The sequence below is a fragment of the Cupressus sempervirens genome, chromosome 7 (assembly GCF_028749045.1).
Source record: "Cupressus sempervirens isolate cs-2001-9-10 chromosome 7, ASM2874904v1, whole genome shotgun sequence".
NCBI lineage: Eukaryota > Viridiplantae > Streptophyta > Pinopsida > Cupressales > Cupressaceae > Cupressus > Cupressus sempervirens.
The window spans coordinates 861451645-861465304 of NC_143124.1; the positions used below are offsets into that span (position 1 = coordinate 861451645).

A 13660-nucleotide genomic window follows, 5' to 3' on the forward strand; every position below is an offset into this window, starting at 1 on the left:
CCACATACCTTCAAATCTAAACGCAGCTCGAGTAGGAGTTGTATCTTCATAAATGTTGAATCTAATCGAGTAGTGATCCGAGCTAGAGAAAGGGAGAATTTTAACAACATAAAGCCATTCCTTATTGCCCCGTTCTCCTTCCAATAGGAACCTATCTAACTTCTCAACAATATTTGCAAAGCCACCTCTTTGATTGGTCAAAATAAAATCTCCATTCCCAAGTTCCACTTCCGCTAAGCCATTATAAGCAACAAAGTCTAAGAAATCTTTTTGACTTTGCCCCAACCATACTTTCCCTGCCCTCTTCTCTATTGAGGATAGAATGGCATTGAAATCACCACCTAACAAATATATCTTCTCTTGATTGATGTCCATAATGGAAAATAACTCTTCGCATAATCTCTCTTCAAGTGAAGGACTATTAGGAGTGTAGACATAAATAACATAAAAGACATCTTAAAGCTTTATCGTTGTTACCTCCATAAGCTGCCAGTGCACACCTTTTGAGACAATTCTTACCTTTGTTGTGCTACCATTCTACATAACATTGTAACCACCTGAAGTGCCTTCCGAGCCTTCAAACGCACCATCCCATCTACATAATTTTCTTTTGAGACCTTCCACATCCTTGTGTTTGGTCTTGGTTTCTTGTAGGAAAACAAATTTCACTTGATCAAAACACCTTTTGATCAAACAAATCTTGTCAGGGGCATTATAACCCCTGACATTTTGTAGTAGGAACTTCATTGTTGTTGAGAAAGGGCACACCCCTTTTCCGATCTCTATAGTTTTGTTTGGTCTGCTGCACTTCTAGCCAATTGTAACTTCATTCTTGTAGTTCGAGAACCTCTGATTTCCTTTCCTCCAACTTTTAGTTTTGAAATCAAAGAAGGTGTTTGAAAGATGGACCTATCCTCCACTATATCGTATTGGTCATAGATGCTTAAGATATTATGATCGCCAAAGAATCAAATTCCATCTCAACATAAATATTCAATATTTTAAATTCAAATTTATAACAACTAGAACACATTGAAAAGTTGAGTGAACTTATGATTAAGTTACACAAGGAAAAATGATTTAGTGTCTTGGATAGAATGTCAGCCGATATTAAATATACCTCTTCTTCACACTTTTCCCGCTATTAGAGGGAGTGGCCCTTCCGAAGAGAATCAACTTGAATGCCCACTAGAAAATTCATGTCAAAATACGCTACTTCGGGAAACTTTTGGGAACAAGAGGAAGAAAACTATAGTTTTCAGAAGTTGATAGATAATGTCAACTTTCAACAAGAGGAAGAAATATAACCACATTTTTCTAACATCGCCCTTAGAATTGGAAAAGAACAATTAGGGCCCGTTTGGTGAGTGGAATAGGAATACGTATTCTGGAATACATATTCCGAAATATGTATTATGGAATAGAACGTATTCCTGTTCTCCGTTTGGTTCAGCGAATATTTGATAGGAATTCGTGGACCCGAAAATTTATGTTTTCTAAAATAAAAAAAAATAGAATAGGAATACGTATTCCAATACCACCTATTTTGGTGGAATTGCAAAACCCCATTTTTGGGCCAAAAATGGAATACGTATTCCTTTTTTGCTTTGTATTCCAATCCCGTTTCGGTGCATCCAAACAAGGAATTCACAATTTTTGGAATACGTATTCCAGAATACGTATTCCTATTCCTCTCACCAAAGGGGCCCTTAGTTTTCAAAATATGATAGATAATGTCAACTTTCTACTCGAATCATCATATAGAATCGCCTTTTACAAAACAATTTTGTTATTATTAAATATAGTATTTCGCGTTCCGTACGGTTTTCCGGCTAAGAGTTTCGCAGCCCGTTTCTGCCCATGTTTGTGTTGACGGTCTTCTCTAGCCCTGTGCCTATCGTCCGTAACTATGTGTTGTTTTTCACGAGCCGTCTATGGAGATAAAAACAGGTGGCTTGAATTCGGATTTTACGATTTCCTAAAAAATAAATATGTTGTATTCGCAGTTTCAATTTTTAGATGAATTTTGTCTGGGTCAAGAAAGTCTTAATTATTATTTTTAATTAGATTAAATCGGTTTCATCCTTTTTAGGAAAATTTTAATATGCAACTGGGTTAAAGGACATAGTGCAATTCACATTTGAATGATTCATTTCAGCGGTTCTGCAGGTGAGCTTTGTGGAACTTAGTCATTACTGTCGTCATATCTGTATAGTATATTTCTCAATGTTCTATTTACTGTTCATAATAAAAAAACATTTATTGAATGTTTATCTGAATTTATATGCATAAATATTTGAGATCATTAGATTTTCACAATTTACAATCGTCATTGTGGCCGAAATTTTTGAAGTAAATTGTGGGAATAATTACATTCAGAAATACAATTACGTTAGTGGTGTTTTTCTCCAGCTAATTATCAATTGCCAAGCTTGTTACGAACTTTATTTTTGCCGTAGCACGAACCTTGTCAGTTAGAGCTCAACACACCAGAATAGAATGGGTTCAGAAGCAGCTAAGAGTGTCATTCAGGAAATAGAAGAATTCCCGAGCTCTGCGTATGCTTCAGCACTGAAATCATCAGAAACTTTGAATGGAAAAAACATGGAAGTGAGAGGATATGACTTCAACAAAGGCCTTAACTATGAAGAACTATTGCAATCAATGCTCACAACAGGCTTTCAGGCTTCTCATCTCGGCCAAGCAATCGACCTTGTCAATACTATGCTTGACTGGGACCTCACTCACGAACCTGTTGGTGAAGAAGAAGAAGGCAGCGGGGAAGCTTTCAGACGAAGTGTCAAATGTAAAATATTTCTGGGGTTTACTTCCAACCTCGTATCATCTGGCGTGCGGGACACAATTCGCTTCTTGGTACAGCATCGCATGGTAAGACGAAGATCCCCAAAATGCTCCTTACGTGAGAATTCCTTGGTTTTCTAATGGTAATTATGCATTGTTTATTTTCTACACGCCCTGGAAAATAAAAATTTACAGAAATAAAATGATTTCTGATTTTTTTTGTAACTGCAAAATTATATATTTATCCACTGATGTTGCCTGTCTAGAGGTTTGACCCCAGGGTCTAGTAATAGGGGTTGGATTCATGATGACAGAGGAATGTGTACAGGTCCATGTTGTGGTCACCACAGCGGGAGGAGTTGAAGAGGACCTCATCAAATGCCTAGCACCCACCTATACTGGTGATTTTTCCCTACCTGGAGCTCAGCTTAGATCAAAAGGATTAAATCGAATAGGCAATCTGTTGGTGCCAAATGATAATTATTGCAAATTCGAAGATTGGATTATCCCTATCTTTGACGAGCTTTTAAAAGAACAAAAAGAACAGGTACTTAAGGAAGCACTTTTTAAAATCTTTATTTGTACGACTATCCCAGATATTTGATTGCATTTTCATTGTACGCCATACTTAGTATGTAAAACGGTTAGAAGTTTTTTAAAGAACTAAACAGAGTGTCTGAATCACGTTAACAAAGATCGAAAGACATATTTAAGCTGAAGGCTTGATTGACAAACGTATAGATATATTGGGTGTTGTCATAAAAACCAACCATGAAATTACATTGTATGATGCAGCTATATATAAGATGGGAGCCTTTTAACACCAAAAAAAAACCACGTGACAAAATAGTAACAAGATTCTGATTTAGGTATAATGTTCTGCCTATCATCAAGCAAACCGAAATAGAACCTAGCTATCTATTATCTCATGAGGTCTAAACTAGATACGGTTCCAAGGTCCCAAGTTTATCCCGAAATTTTTCATATTTACTTTCTGAAGAGGTTTAGTCATTATGTTAGCGATTTGCTGCCTTGCAACACAATAATAAAGACTAATGCCTTCATTATTGACCAGCAGGAAGATGTAATTTGAGAGTTTAAAACTTGTATCACATCTTCTATGGGTGCAGATAAGGGATTACACTCACTAATCCTAACAGCTGCTTTGTCACACTTTCTTTGTGATACAAAAATAACATGATTAATATGGTAAAATTCTAAACCTAAACAAGAAAGTAGAAGGCCAAGATCGTTTTGGTAAAAAACGAAAGGAATACAAGACTTTTCCCCTTGTATAACAGCTACCCATCTGCGTGCCCTGCATTAGGTGATGGCAAGATCATTGATATAGACCATTGGGATTACTATGCTAGTGCAACTAATTATTAATTTATAGAAAAGGATCAAATTTTTTTTTTCTTTAGCCTAAATCTGCAAGATGCTGATCAGTTTTACAATACCAAGTTTGAGGAGCCTGCTTATGTTCATACAAGGATTTAACCAGACTTGCAAGGAAATGATTCATTTCTAAGAACCTACAATCACTGTGGCTGCTCCATATCTACCTCTTCTACTGTGTCTTCATTTACGAAGGAACTTCTAGCTTCCATTTGATATATTCTCCATCCATATTGAGTAGTAATGGAAGTAATGAGTTGGAAAGTTTACTATTACCATCTTTGTAGTGGGGCCAAAGATCTCTTTATGGTCTACTTTTTCCTACTCTTTATATCCTTTAGTGACAGGCTAAGCTTTCTTCTCGTCCAAAGAACCATCTTGTGTATATGATTGTGATGTGATGAGAGGCTCAGGTTCATGACTCAACAGCTTTGAAATATTTCAATGCTCTTTAGGCATATTTCACAAGAATGGGCTCAATGCCCTTCCCCAAATTCAATACAAGGCTTCTATCACAAAACTTTTTGGTATCCAAACATCTCCGGTACATAAGGTCTCATCAAATAATCAGTTTCTAAACAACATCCATACCATACTCCACAAACCCTCTTCACAATGACTCCTTTTAGTCCACTCAGGTAACTTCAAGGACTTCCTGTAGCAACTTCAACACACCAAAAACTTGGTTCAAAACTTCAAAATCTACAAACCACATCTTGAACATCTTTGGAATGATCAAAATGTCATGAAAAAACCACACATGGTCAGCAAAACATAGACATTGCATATAACAGATCTCAACAAACTTCCTTTATTTGCAGTGACAGGAACTCATACAGAAGATATGTGTGCATATATATTTATGTATATATACATATACATACATATGCATACATATTTTACAAGTGGCATTGGATCACTTTGAAGATATGTGTGCATATATATATATATATATAAAGGAACATATACGTATACGTATACATATACATATAATAATAACAGTTTAATCATATGTATATATGTATATATAATAGTGAAGTCAGATATATATATATATATATATATATATATATATATATGCATGCTATATATAATGTATATATAAAAGATTTTCCTCCCTTTTCTCTTTTCTTTGGGGTCCACTAAGATAGTTATACTTACTATGTGGGTAATACTATTTATTATAAGTAGACTTAGTTAATAATATCTCCTATATATTTTAATTATCAGTAACAAAGGTGTTTTCTAGCCTCAGTGGGGCCCCCATTCCTGATGCTTCAGTGAGCACCCTTTTGCCTTTTGGAGGTAGGTATAGAGGCTGATTGAACCTTACAACAAGAAAGTGAGACCTCCTAACAATTTGAATTGAGGGAGCTCCTCGTTGAAGGCACCTATGGGGAAAAGCCCCTACTCTCAACTATAGAAATGGGTGGGGTTGGCAATGAAATTGCTAGATTTGTGATCGGAACACCCATACTCAACTACAATAGGGTGTATCGCAAGGAGCATTTTCACAAAAGAAAGATTCAGCAATATGATGAATTTTGAAGCCACATCACTGGGAGCAAGACCCCATTGGCATTGCTGACCTAAGCATGAGAGGGTTGCTGACCTAAACATGGTCATAATCATATATGTCCATGTTTAGATTCATTACTATTTAGTACCTGCAGGGGAAGGGACTAAAGTGTTTCCAAGGAGAGGCCTGTTTAAATCCAGCCAATGGGTTCATCCCCAAGATAGGGTAGGGATCAACGTGCCTTTAATACCTTGAGGGCATAGTCCCAAGACAGGATAAGGTCTTAGATTTGTCAACTTCAAGGGAATCTATTGTGACTGGTATCCAAGCAACTTGGTTACATCCTAATCTTCTTCTTCTCAAACTAAGGAGGTAATGAAGGTACTATGCACATTATGGATCATAAATAGTAAGATTACATAATATGTTCAATGAATTTATAACTTTTTTTAACATTAAAGTAGTTTGTAAACTGTATACATCATCATCAAGTCGGCTTCGTAGTAATAGCATCAAAAAAGCTATTCTCGAGACAGTTCTACATATTGTAAATTCATAATCCTATGCACCTAATCACCACTATACAAAAACTTTGTCCATCAAAGGATATACATAGCAAGTTTTATACAGATATCAAAAAAGAGATAGAAAATATAATAAACTATTCATTCATTAATCCCACTGGCGAATTAGGTTGTTGCTGTATTCCACCTTGTCATAAAAGGCACCAATAGGAGGATCCGCTGCAGGGGGTATGTTTGCAGCATCTTCCCGATTCAGTTCACTGCTTTCCCGCGTTTCCTTAATTTGAGCATTCTCTTTGTTTTTGTCAGTCTTTCTTTCTTTGGTGAATTTTTTCAGGTTCTCTAGTTCCTCCTGGTTCAATATATCATAATAGGCATCAAAATGGTGTGCTGACTGGATATCTTCTTTGTACAGGATCATGGCGCCTTCATGTAGAAGTATCATGAATATGTCTTTAGGAACCTCCTAAACAACAGAAACCTGAGACATGATGTGAAAATGCGCGAGTTTATAGTTAAATTCAGTAAGATCTCTCATCCTGTTTTGAAAAACTTTATAACTCCTCCGCTTTCATAGGGACCACAACATTTCAACCGAAATACACACCAATTTTTTGAGGGCAAATGCATCAATAAAACCAGCTAAAATCTCATGCTATGACAATCCAGGTTTACTATTGCACAAAACTGGGTCTCCAAAGAAAAGAGATTAAATTTTAGTGGCAGCTTTGCATTCAAAGAAAAGATGCTCAAAAGTTTCAAGACAATTACAAACTGAACGTTAAAATGTTTCAATGCCAACAGAGGAGAGAACATACCCAACAAGAAGTTTTTTCAACAGTAACATGCATCTGAAACAATCTTTTTAAGGTTCAAGAGTGGAGTGCCAAAACCATTAAAAAAGAAAGTGCCAACTAGAGTGCAACCAACAGAGGCTTCAACATTCATTTATCCATCTGAATATAGAAGAGTCATCTTTTAACATGTTATAGATTTGCTTAGTTGATGCATCAGACAATATAGTGCCATCGGACCATTTCAACTGCAAAAGAAATTGATTACTGTCATAAATTTTACTAGGAAAGAAGTTATCAGTAGCTTTAACAATTTAAGTATGTCTTTTTTTGTGAAATAGGTACACAAACTTTCCACTGATCTCTTCCGAAGTGCCCATTCGGTTATTAATCAAAATGTCTCCAACAAGTGAAATGCCCTTAGTATTCTCGCAGAACAACTTTGAGTCAATGTTAGCGGTTTATGATTAAGGTAGATTCCCCACAAATGGATCCATCACTAACAGCATATGTTGGAGGTCCCCTAACAACATTTGTGGAAGAAAGCAACTGTCTCACCTGTAACTGCACTCCCCATAAAGACACAAACACATTAGACCCAAAAATATTCCCATCAAATTCTCCAAAAATGATATCACAAAGAGGAACATTCGTCCATTGTTTGCATTTTTAGTGGTAGATCTACAGATATTATTTGTAACAAGGATTTTCCAAGGTTCATTGTCATGCAGAGCTTTGATAATCCATTTTGAAGCCAAGGCAATCCCATGGGCTTTTAGGTCCCTATGAGCCAGCCCCCCCCATTTTCCTTGGTTTGCAACACTAATCCCATTTGACATGATGTCTCTTATTATTGCCCATACCATCCAACCAAAGGAAGTCTCTCAAAATTTTATCCAGTTTTTTGGTTTGATATTTGGCAAAGAGCCAAGATGAAGCATTATAGATAGTGTGGAATGGCAACACCTTTTGAACAACTTGAACTCTCTCTGCCAAGGATAACATATGGGTTTGCCATTTGATGTACTTCCTTTCAATCTTTGAATAAACCCATTGCTACATTTCTTTAATTGAGGGAATGATTGCATATGGAATTCCTCGGTACCTAATAATGCTGTTTGGACCAACCCATCACAATATCCATAAGAATTTTGTCTTTGTCATGCTAAAGTGCGAAGTGTGAATTTAGAATTGCGAAGTGCGAACTCCAGGAGACAACGAATTACTTCTAAGGCAGCGACATACTTTTCCAGTTTTTTCCATTTTCGAATAGCATTAAGTTCTCTATTTGTCCTCTACACGTATCAGAATCAGACCCTAATTCCCTGGTTCAGATCATAGTTAACGATATTTGTTAACAATCGATTAACAATATTTGGAGAAAAAGCCTTTGATATTATCTGAATATCAAAATAGGCAGCAAACATCGCTAGGTTGCTCGCAAGAAGGAATGCCAAAGTGCAGAGAAAATCTTTTCTTCTCTGTTCCAAAAAACACGAAAGATATTTACAAAATAGATAGATCGAAAATTGTCAGGACGATCATATAATATTTTTATTATTCAGATTCAAAGCAGAAGTTTTTTCGAAGCAAATTCTGTTCAAATTGCTTATGTAAAAGTCTTTGAAGAACTGAACAATAATCAATTCATGTGGATCTTGCGAGCTCCTCTTCAAGAAAGGGACCATGCTCAATATAGGTGCGAAATTCAAATTAAGGCAGATCTCAAGCAAAATCAAGTTAAGGTAGATTTAAGAAGAAGTCAAAGGCTTATCAAAATACTGAGGACTTTTGCAAGCGTCCAACTGAGCGAATTCAAAAACATCAGATGCCAAAGAATCTGCAAAAACCTTCAAATCAAGCCAGAAAAAATTGGTGCGATCCGGGATATTAAGAGCATTAAGGAAACAGATTCAGAAATAAATAAGCAGCGATCCTATCAGTTAACAAAGAGAGCAATTGTATTCATTGAACCATAATAAGAGTTACTGAAAATCTAAGTAGCCGAATCGGGAACGGGAACGGGTACGGGTACGTGGGTACAAAACGTTGGTACGGCAGAATTCTTTTTAGGTGTTGGGTACGGGTACCGGTACGTCCACATATATATACAAAAAATCTATATATATATATAGATAAAATATATGTATGTGTGCTGCTAGAAAACATACCAATATCAAAAACAAATTAAATTTAGAATTTAAATACCAACACATATGCTAGCAGCTAAACAAAACCATTATAAATTTCAGACTTTGAAACATAAGTACTAATTAGCATAAGTAATTAATCTGAAATTCAGTTTTCGATATCAAAAAAGATCGAGCTAGTGTCATGAAATATAGTTATTGTTTGCAATAGAAATAATACTAGAAATCAGTATCACTGATCAGCTCACTAATCAGAACCATATGGGTCATCATCAATAGAAAGATTGTCATTAACATTGACATTAGATGATTGAATCCCACTGGTATTTGCACTAAAAATATGCTGGCTACTTAAATCCTCCATTGGTAAAGCTGGTGCACCAATAGGAAGATCAAAGTCAGTAGACTCCGGTTCTACATCCCATAATTTTGCTGCCCCTTCCTTGTACTCATCAGATTTGTGAGTAAGAAGGCGCAAGTTTGAATGCACATAGACTAAATCCTCAGCTTTGCTTGATGCCAACCGATTGCGCTTCACTGAATGGATGAAGGAGTATGTACTCCAATTTCGTTCAGCTGAAGATGAACTAGCAACCTAATGAAGCAAAGGAAGATCTCATTGGAGTCTCTAAAATTTAAGTAAATCAAATGAGTTTGTTAATTTCAAAATGACAACCAGATTTAGAGTTTATAGTATATACAAACTTACCTGTGATAGAACTTTGATTGCTAGAATTTGGAGGTTTGGCGATTTGTGGCCATTGAGGTACCACCAAGAGTGAGCATCCTTCCTATACTTGTCACAAATAGCAGCAAGAGTATGACCAGTGGATGATACAAAATCAGCAAATTCACTTGTAACTGCATCCTCCATTTCAATATCAGGGAAGAGTTTAGAAATAGCTTTCCTAGCCCCTTCACCTACTTCTGCATCACGATATGGTGGCACCCTTGTTGGCAAAGCAAGAATCTCTTCACTATAATATTTGGGACTCAATGAGAAGGCAAGAAGATGGAGTGGGGTGGTCATTTTGTTCCATCGCTCAACACATATTAATTGCACCTCCTTGAAGAAGGTTTCTTCAGGGTCTTGCTCTTTTGCATTTATGACAGATCTCATATTCTCAATCATTGAGTCTATTCCATCATAAACCTCCCCCAAGCATGGCTTATCCATGTCAGTAAAGCGTATCATACCTAGGATGGGCTCTGTGAAACTAAGAAGGTATTCTGCACGACTCCACCAAGTTTCATCCAAAATCCTTCTCCTAATATCAATTGCCCTCTCATTATTGGATTGCCTCCATGTGTTCCATTGGTGGCTGATCACCATACTAGAAAGTGCCTCTTGAACCTTCACAAGCCGTCTCAAGACAATTGTATTTGATGCAAATCTAGTCTCAGCAACCTATTTGAAAATTTAAAAAACAAGTAATTAAAAATAAAGAATATGTACATATATAGTTTTGCTGAAATAAATAAGATAATAAGTTATAAACTTATAACTAACGTAAAACATAAAATTGTAGTATTTGAATTTTGGATTACCTTCAATAGCTCCAGGCGCGAGAATGATCTAAAAATGGCTTGGGAGAAGTGGTGGTTCGTTATGAACATTTGGATATCTTGAGCTTCATCATAAACTTGTTTGATCCAAGCTATTTTAGTACCCAACTTCTGTAGCATGAGGTTGAGTGAATGCACGGCACAAGGTGTCCAAAATATATGTGGGAATTGTTTCTCAACTAACATACCAGCTGCTCTACAGTTCTTTGCATTGTCTGTTACAACTTGGACAACATTTTGAGAGCCTACTTCATTAATGCATTCTATGAGAATGTTCGCAATGAATTGTGCATCCTTTACTTCACCCTCACAATCAACAGCTTTTAGAAACATTGCCCCTTTAGGGGACATTGCAATCACATTAATTAAGGGTCTGTTTTTTGCATCCTTCCACCCATCAGAAATAATGGACACCCCTGTTTCTTTCCATGAGGCTTTAATAGGAGCCAATGAAGTTTTTATATGCTTGACCTCCTTTGTCAATAAAGTGGTACGAACCTTCTCATAACCTGGGCTTGTGTACCCCTTTGGAGCTTCATTTATTTTTCTTATCATGTCTTGCCAATAGGGTGATCTGACAACATTGAATGATAAACCGTTTGCATAGAGGCACCTAGCAATCGCTTCATCAGCAATATCTCTATAATCATTACTAAATGCCATCTCCAATGGTCCTCTTGCTCTCTTCAGATTACTTGTCTCATCTTCATTTCTCGTCATAAATGGATGGCTTTCTACAACAATATCAGGAGCAGCACTAGGTGTATAGCTTTGAGATGATGAAGCACGTGACTTCCGTGAGCCCCTTCCTTTGGTCTTCAACAATGGATGCCCATACCTACTTTCAATTCTTGCATCCGCTTCCTCTTGTTCCTTAATATATGCTGCTATTTTAGAAACCGGTATGGGTACCTTATTTTTTCCTGGACAAGCTTTGATTCCCTTTCCAGGAATCGCACACAAATGCCCTTTCACTCGGCTGTATGAACTTGTATACTGCACATCACATCCGGGACATATCCAAATACATGTCCCTCCACCAGGAACATGTTCTAATATGTTCACATGCCTCCATAATGGTGAAGTTGGGTCGACAGTAAATGCAGGAGTAGTGTCTGCCATGTTAAATTTGAATAACTGCTAGCACCCTGCAATTCATACAAGAATAACTTTTAAAACAGATAATTTAATTTCAATAGTAAAATAATAAAATTTGAAATAAATAATATTTAATATACTTATTTAGCATTTAGTATTTACTAATAGTAATAGTCTAATAATATATATATATATATATATATATATATATATATATATATATATATATATGTTTATAAAAATATGATTATTTTAGTGTTTATAAACTTGTATATGATATACTATAAACTCTATCATATTTATAAACTCACTAAATGATATACTCTAAACTATATATAGTATATCCTTTTTAAATAAACTATATGATATACTATAAACTCAAGTTTATAAATTATAAACCTTATCATATTTCTAATGATAAATATATAATTTAATAAACATGTATTTTTGAACCCGAAAATGAAATAATAATTTTGAAACTATGGTAGTAAAAATTAAAACTATCCTTGAAAACGAATGAAACTGTGGCAGTAAAAATTTTAAAAAATCCATGGTCGAAAATGGAGTCGGAAAAACCAGATGAAGGTCGCCGACTTGCCTGGATAATGGTCGCGTCACGTTGTTGAAGGTCGCAGTCTGCAAACACAGGTCGTGGTTGAAGATCGCAGACACAGGTCGAGTTAGAGGTCGCATTAATGGAGGTCGTCCGCGCAAATGCAAGAGAGTTGCAAACCCTAGACTCGGCAAACACAAACGCACATAGGAGAAAATAAAATGCGGCCGCGCGAAGTGAAAATAACCCAAAAAAAAGTCGCGCCGCGTTATGTTTACGAAGATATTTTAGGGTTTTACGTGCGGTCAAAGTCAAGGAGTCGACTTGGAGTCGACGTGGAATCACCACGTCAGCACAGAATCGCTTTGAAACGAAACGAAATGAAAATCCGATTCCTGTTCGTGCCCACAGTCGATTCCCCTCGGTTTCTAATTCCGAATCGACTCGTACCCGGAAACGATGGGCTGGGGGGAGCGATTCGGCTACTTAGCTGAAAATAAATCACCCTCAATCCAGAAAAGGAAAATGGTGCAGCAATCTGAAAGTGCGAATTCGGTGCAAAATCCTCTGGATACTTTAATAAAACGAAATATGCTAAACTACTCACCTTATCAAACAAATTCAAAGTTCTCCAAGCAATTGATGATGCCGACGAGAACATTAAAACTAACAGACTTCTTCAACCGTGCACTTGTAAAACTGCCCTAGCACAAAAGGAAGTGGGAGAAAATGCAGTAAAGAAGCAAATCGATTTCTTCACAAAAATCAAATATTCAAAGCAAGACTAGTGCAAGAATCCGAAAGATAATTCTCCAAGACCTCCAATCGGGCAAAATAAAAGACCAGAATCACGTCACAAAAACAAGAAATTCAATGAGAATCTCCTAATTATCAACAATATGCACAATGAAGAACGCTGGTTCGAGTGCGAGGATCAGAGCATTTTTGCATTCTGGAATAGGCCTCAAATGAAGGATCCTAAACTCAAAAAATGGTTGGAAAGCTTCTAGGGGCAATAGGTAAGTATATCCTCCATGTCTAATCATCTGGCTTATCTGTATTGAAACAATAACGATATCAAAGACAAATTTCTTTCAGGTCCTCTTTGCTTTTTATAAAGGGTTTAGCATTAATTTTATAAAATGGTCCCCTAACTTTGATGAGGATTCTGTCAAAAACCTTAACCTACCAACTTGGGTGGTAATTAAATCCATACCAATAGAACTACTAAAATTCCAAATTCTTAAACATATAGG

At 36.3% G+C, this 13660-nt stretch overlaps 2 protein-coding genes across 4 annotated transcripts in view; one reads left to right on the forward strand and one right to left on the reverse strand.

Moving 5' to 3' along the window:
* Positions 1–1789: 1789 nt before the first annotated feature.
* Positions 1790–13660, forward strand: part of LOC149550188 (deoxyhypusine synthase-like) — a 104519-nt gene continuing 92648 nt past the window's right edge. Inside the window, exons 1-4 of one of the 3 annotated variants that reach the window (XM_089793292.1) lie at positions 1792–1950; positions 2093–2169; positions 2413–2889; positions 3131–3349. In XM_089793292.1, coding sequence (XP_089649418.1) covers positions 2500–2889; positions 3131–3349 — 609 coding nt within the window. In that variant the 5' untranslated portion in view covers positions 1792–1950; positions 2093–2169; positions 2413–2499. Of the gene's footprint in view, positions 1951–2092; positions 2170–2412; positions 2890–3130; positions 3350–13660 lie in introns of all 3 variants that reach the window. The other 2 variants (XM_089793295.1, XM_089793293.1) reach the window with 2 other exon arrangements.
* Positions 9311–11875, reverse strand: LOC149550189 (uncharacterized). Its single transcript, XM_089793682.1, has 3 exons — positions 10736–11875; positions 9897–10595; positions 9311–9782 (listed from the first exon to the last, which is right to left on the reverse strand). The coding sequence occupies exons 1-3, from the start codon at positions 11873–11875 to the stop codon at positions 9435–9437; spliced, it is 2187 nt and encodes a 728-aa protein (XP_089649808.1). The 3' UTR covers positions 9311–9434.

Excerpts from the sequence above, each read along its gene's own strand:
- LOC149550189 (XM_089793682.1), bottom strand. The coding sequence starts at position 11,875 with ATGGCAGACACTACTCCTGCATTTACTGTCGACCCAACTTCACCATTA. Across the intron at positions 10,596-10,735 it reads CGCGCCTGGAGCTATTGAAG|GTTGCTGAGACTAGATTTGC; the intron begins GTAATCCAAAAT and ends ATTTTCAAATAG. Across the intron at positions 9,783-9,896 it reads CAATCAAAGTTCTATCACAG|GTTGCTAGTTCATCTTCAGC; the intron begins GTAAGTTTGTAT and ends TTGCTTCATTAG.